General features: G+C 37.6%; 1 protein-coding gene across 1 annotated transcript; it reads right to left on the reverse strand.

The window, feature by feature from the left end:
* Positions 1 to 5126: 5126 nt before the first annotated feature.
* LOC148122354 (olfactory receptor 8B3-like) lies at positions 5127 to 6071 on the reverse strand. The gene has a single exon (XM_087905070.1). The coding sequence runs from the start codon at positions 6057 to 6059 to the stop codon at positions 5127 to 5129; it is 933 nt and encodes a 310-aa protein (XP_087761196.1). The 5' UTR covers positions 6060 to 6071.
* Positions 6072 to 6573: the final 502 nt, after the last annotated feature.

The following is a 6573-nucleotide window of genomic DNA, read 5'->3' on the forward strand; positions in this document are numbered from 1 at the left end:
CATATCCTGTTTAAGGGACTCTATTGCTTTCATAATGGCACTTTTTTCCACTTCTCCTGGGTTAAGGTGTACAAGTCCTTCTATTGTAGGGTCCTTGGGATCTGGTGTTTTCATGTTGTTTTTCAGATTGTTGGATGAGGTCCTGCCTTGGCGTCTGCCCATCTCTTACTTCAAATGTTCTCTATTGGAACTTCTGTTACCGGGCCAGGTTCCCTTCTTGGGTAGGGACTTCACTGACAGAATGCCCATCTTTCCTCAGACAGGCTATTGAAGCACAGGCACTCCCTCTTTCTGGGATGTGCTTACAATGCAGGCCCAGCTCGCAAGGCAGCTGAGCTGGGGAAATTTTATGGCCCCAGGGGGAAGGGAGAAATATAGGAATTCGTACCTGGATGGGAGCTGGGATGGCAGGCGGGAGGGGGTAGCCAGCACTGCAGGGCGACCTGGGTGTCTGTTGGAGGAATTCTTGCCTTGGCATCTGCCCATCTCTTCCTTCAAATGTTCTCTAATGGATCTTCTGGTACTGGGTCTGGTGCCCCCCTCTGATGAATCTTCTGCTAGAGGATCAGCGCCCCTTGCTTGGCAGGGATCTTGCTGAGCTGACACAGGGTCTACCTTTCCACCAGCAGGCTATTGAAACACAGGAACTCCCTCCTGCCAGGTTGCACTTCCAGCCCAATCCTAGCGTGCAAGCCGGTTGATTTGGGTAATTTTATGGCCCCAGGAGGAAGGGAAGAATAAAGGAAGGGGTTCCTGGGTGAAAGGTGTGATGGGCTAGGAGGTGAGTGGGCTTAGCCCCTGCAGAGTGACCAGGGAGTCAAGAGGGACAGGGAACGTCTGAGCTCCTCCTTGCTGGGCTTCTGCCTCGGATCAGGAGCAAACTCACCCCAATGATAAATCTGCTGCTAGAGGATCAGTGTCCCTTGCTGGCCAGGAATCTTTCCGTTTTCAATTCTTGAACTGTTTCCATTACCTGTTTGATTGTTTTTTCTTGGTTTCCCAGGGTGTCATTTACGAATTTACTCATTTCTTCAAACTTTTTGTTATACTTCTCTTCCATTTCTTTACAGCAGATTTTCACCTCCTGTTTAAGTTCCTCTATTATTTTCATATAGTTCTGCTTAGAGGCGATTTCTTTTATTTCTTCTGGAGTAGTGTGTTCAATTCTTCTAGTTTCATGATCCCTGGATTCTGGTGATGTCATGATGCCTTTCAGGTTGTTGGAAGAAATCTTGCATTGGCACCTGCCCATCTCTTCCTCTCTGGATGGAACTCCTCAGCACTGAAGTAGGGATAGCTGATATTCCAAGGACACAGGAGACAAAAGGGCGACCGTGGGGGCAGGGTAGAGTCCAGTGGAACACCAAAGACCCTCTCTGAATGGAACTCCTCAGCACTGAAGTAGGGATAGCTGGTATTCCAAGGACACAGGACACAAAAGGGCAACTGTGGTGGCAGAGTAGGGCCGAGTGGAACACAGAACAACCTGCAGCATAACCTGGGGGGGGCTGTGCTCTCTTCCGGGACAGTCTGCCCAGACTCACCCCTCTGGTTGGAACTCCTCAGCACTGAAATAGGGACAGCTGGTATTTCAAGGACACAGGAGACAAAAGGGCAACCGTGGTGGCAGGTTATGGTCAAGTCTAAAATATGATTTACTTAAAAAAAAATTCCATGAGCTGCTAAAAAGAATGTTTATTTTTTAGTTTTTACATGTATATTCCTTTGGTGTTGGCTAAACCTTTGTGATCTATGTTATCATTTAATTCTAATGTTTATTTTTGGTTGGACACTCCACTTGTTGCTAAAATTGGGGTTTTGAAATTATTCAAGTACTATTGGGTTGAGGTAAGTTTGTTTCATGAATTTGGATGTGATAATAGAAGAATTTATATTTAGAAATGTAATATCCTCTAGATTGGTTATTGTCTTCAGTAGTCGAAATTGATCTTTTTTATCCCCCTGAATAATCTTCCATTAAAGTCCATTTTTAAGCTATCAGTAATAGTTAACTAGTCTTTCTTTCTTGTTGCGTTTTTGGAATTCATTTATTTAGAATACCACTCAAGGCTATTAATTGTAACAGTTACTTTTCTGTGTGCCTGTGTGTGTGAGGGGGAGAGAAAGAGAGGCAGAGAGAGAGAGAGAGAGAGAGAGAGAGAGAGGCAGAGAGAGACACAGAGAGAGAGAGAGTCAGAGAGACACAGAAAGAGAGAGAAAGAGAGGGATAGAGAGAAAGAGAGAGAGAGAATTTGAGTATTGTTTAAATTGTGATGTATAAACATGCTTACCACAGAAGGGTATTAAACACCCTGTTTTATCACTCTCTGCCTATGTCTTTGAGATAGTATCTTGCTGAATCTGGAGGTGGTGTCTAGCCAAAAGCATTCAGTGCTCTTCCTCTCCAGACTACAATTCCTGTGTTATAAGCATATGCATGACAAACCTTGGATTTATTTATTGTTGGTGCTGAGCTCGACACATAGACCTTATGCTTATGTAACAAATACACTCAGTGAAAGATCTTTCCACCTACATCTCTGAAAATGTTGATTATAATATTTCTTGTTTCCTCACTTTGAAAAGAAAATCAAATAAGTATATCTTAAAGTCAATGACAAAAAGTTATCAACTATATCAATTTTAAAATTTTATTAAGCCTTAAGTATAAAAATTAATTATTTAAGAGTTGAAAGACCTCAACATAAAGCCAGCCACACTGAACCTTATAGAAGAGAAAGTGGGAAGTACACTTGAACGCACTGGCACAGGAGACCACTTTCTAAATATAACCCCAGCAGCACAGACACTGGGAGAAACAATTAATAAATGGCAACACAAAACTTTTAATGTTCTTTGATTACTGGTTCAAGCACAGGCATCTTATGGTCTGTTTCCTCAAAGACAAGGAAAAAGAATGCAACCTCTTATTTGAAATATAATAATTTGGGTTTGACCATGTGGAAGCCCAAAAATATGATCCTATTTCCTCCTAGATTCAGATCAGAGATTTCTGCTCTCTGAAGGTTATTGTCAACAGGTGTGGCTAATATCCAGACCTTGTATTTCAGGTACTGAGACGTAGATCTGTTTCTACCTCAAACAAAAGCCTAAGGATACAATTAAGTTCCTACTCTCTTAGGGAGAAAACAACGGGGAGTGATTTGCCTACATAATGTTTAGTCTAAGGTGTAAGCATTATTTGTCTTATCCTAGCCACAGAATGTTTAACTTAGAATGTAGCATGTGACCTTCAGCTGATCTGTTCATTTCCTTGTGTCATGTTAATGGGTTTTTTTATCCTACCTTTTGGGGTCGGGGTATTTTAAACAAATGGAATGAAAACATAGGCAATTTCAGTATTCACTGGAACTCCCTCCCAGTACTATCTTATGTTTCTGTTTTATTATTTTCTCTCTTTGTTCTCTTTACTTATTTTTCTAATTCCCTTCCCCTATCCTAATAAGTGAAATTTTTTGTTGAACCTAGTCTTTAACATGATCACAACGTTTCTTTCAATTTATTTTATTTATTTATTTGTTTAATATTTTGAGGTTCAAATTTTCCCAGCTTAAACAGAGGGTTTTACTGACTATAGATCTGATATACAGAATCAGGAAATGAAAGTCCAGAGATCAGAAAACTTTAATTGTCCTCAGATACTCTGACCTTCAGAAATGAATACTTCTCTATAATCAATAATTTAAACCTATCCTACTTAGGGAAATCTAGAAATTTCATTATATTTAAGTCCTTTTAATTTGGAGATTTGGATAGTGTGGTGCTTTAATTTTCAAAATTCCTAACTTGAACTTCAATTATCATTTCTTTTTTATTCTTAAACTGTAGTGAATGCTTACCACAGTAAATGTGCAGAAGTCAGAGAACTCTGCGAATCCGCATTTTCCTTCCTTCATGTAGGTTCTATGTCAGTCACGGCATCAGGTGCCTTTAACTGAGGAACCATGTCACCTATTTTATTTCTTTATTCCACCCAAATAGAGCCATTCTCTTCTCACATCCCAACATCATTAGCATATGCCAGTTGTAGACTCTAGCTTTTCTCAAAACTCTGAAAGTGGAAGGCAATGCAATGTCTCATAGAACAGATCTGTATTTACATTGACATGTGTCTTCTAAGCCCTGCTAGAGAGGGACCTCATATATTCTGGTTCTGTGGATGTTAGACAATCAAGGAATGTGGTTATCCTTCTTTCTTTCCTATACTATCATTTTGAAATATCAAACACATTAAAACATTTTTAAATTCATGTTTTCTATTGTTTTTATACAAAATCTGGCTTTTTGAGCTGATTCCCTCTAAAATATCTTAAATCACAACAAAAAGAACCACTAAGTTATTTTCTGGCAGAAAATAAATCAGTATTTACCCTGAGGAATGATAATTGAAGCTCATCTAAAAACAAAGGCAGTCAGCTTTCAAAGTTGAATTGTTTGTTTTTTTCTTCATGTTACTGACACAAAGCACATAAATAATAAGAGGGCATCATTTTCCTGAGCTTTTTATTAGAATAACTAAGACACCTTAATGATCAATATTGCTGCACATTAGTATACTATCTATATCATAAATACATGTGAAGAATATATATAATACATATGAGAATGTAGTGTGATTTTTTTTGGTACAATGATGAATATAAAGAAATATAAGAAGAATGCTCAGTGTTTATAATAGCAAAATGGATTGAACTCAATGGTCTTTGTGTAATTTTGTATATACCTGAGATATTAACTTTGAAATTGGATAATGAAAATTAAAATAGAAATAGTATCATTTGTAAGTTCAGTGGAATATAATTAAAGACTCTGACACTCTATTCATTATCAAAATATCATCTTGGCATTTGCTTGATAGTTTAATGAATAATTGATCTTTCCTAAAATAAAAATTATAAATAATGACAATAAAATGCTTTGGACTAAATCTCTTTATCATGTTAAATCATTTGTACTAAATGATGAGAGGAAAGGAATAGCTATTATGAAAAAGTCATAATATTACTAATAATTGTACAATAAGATAGGAAAACATATTTTATCTAAGATTTTAATAAAAAGGTAAACTTTCATATAACTACAGGCATGCAGAGAAGCTGTTTCTGTCATAGTTTCCATCTTCTCAGGGTTTTCCTCAGGGCAACTTTAACATCTTTGTTCCTCAAGCTGTAGATTAAGGGATTCATCATGGGAACAACATTTGTATAAAAGACAGAAGAAATTTTTCCTTCATTCATAGAACTAACTGAGGAGGGTTTAAGATACATAAACGCACCAGATCCAAAGAATAGAGAAACAGCAATTATGTGGGAACTGCAGGTGCTAAAGGCTTTGGACCTACCCTCAGCAGATTTGATACGGAAGATACTGGAGAGAATGAAACCGTAAGAGATAAAGATGGTGATGCTGGGCACAATGATATTGATGCCCGCCACAATGAAAACCTCCAGTTCATTGACATAGGTGCTGGTGCAGGAGAGCTGCATTACGGGAAGAATGTCACAGAAGTAGTGATTGATGATATTTGCATCACAGAAGGTCAGTCTCAGCATGCATCCTGTGTGAGCCAAGGCACCAGAGAATGCCATCAAATATGAACCAAGCATTAGGTATGAGTATATTTTAGGGGACATAGCAATATTATATAAGAGTGGATTACAGATGGCCACATAGAGATCATAGGCCATTGACATTAACATATAACACTCTGAAATGACAAAAAATGAATAAAAATAGAGTTGGGTTATACACCCTGTATAAGAGATAACATTCTTATGTAGTATGAAGTTCAACAACATTTTGGGTGTAAACACTGAAGAGTAACAGAGGTCTATCAAAGACAAATTAAAGAGAAAAAAGTACATGGGGGTATGAAGATGTGAATTCAGTCCAATTAGAATTATCAAGCCCAAATTCCCCATCATAGTCACTATATACATCACAAGAAACAGGAAGAACAGAGGGAGTTGGAGATTTGGTTGGTCTGTTAATCCCATCAGTATGAATTCAGTCACAAAAGACCTATTTCCAATAGCCATTATTTTCCTATTGGAATCTGTAGAACAGCATGTTATACTTTAAGACAATTTAACTGTTTTCATATTTTATCTCATCCCACCAATGTATAGTCACTGGAAAATTTCAAGTCTACTCCAATTTCAAACTGTAGAATCAGCCTTTCTCATAACTGTAAGTGCCATAAAGTTTCACTTATTACAGTCTTTCCAAGTTAGGCATTCAATGTACCTTAGTTTCTTAAATCCTGAAGGAAGGATGGGTCATTTCATGTAAACATGACTGTTCACAAACCAAGGTATAAAGATGTTGTGAGTGGACAGAAACACCTTTATCTCATCTCATTATTTCTTCTTTTACTTGATTAACTTTCTTTCTAGAAAAAAATAAAACAATAGAAGCTTTAACAATTAGTGTTGTCCTCTGTTGAGATTATATAGTGGTCGAAAAGGAGTCAACATATTTTCAAAGTAAAGAAAAGTAAGGACCCTGACTATAGGCACAGTTACTAACTACTGTTTGTCACAGAATTCAACT

This window comes from Myodes glareolus, chromosome 4 (assembly GCF_982192425.1).
Source record: "Myodes glareolus chromosome 4, mMyoGla1.1, whole genome shotgun sequence".
NCBI lineage: Eukaryota > Metazoa > Chordata > Mammalia > Rodentia > Cricetidae > Myodes > Myodes glareolus.

Bases quoted from the DNA above. Each gene is read 5' to 3' on its own strand.
- LOC148122354 (XM_087905070.1), bottom strand. From the start codon at position 6,059: ATGGCTATTGGAAATAGGTCTTTTGTGACTGAATTCATACTGATGGGA.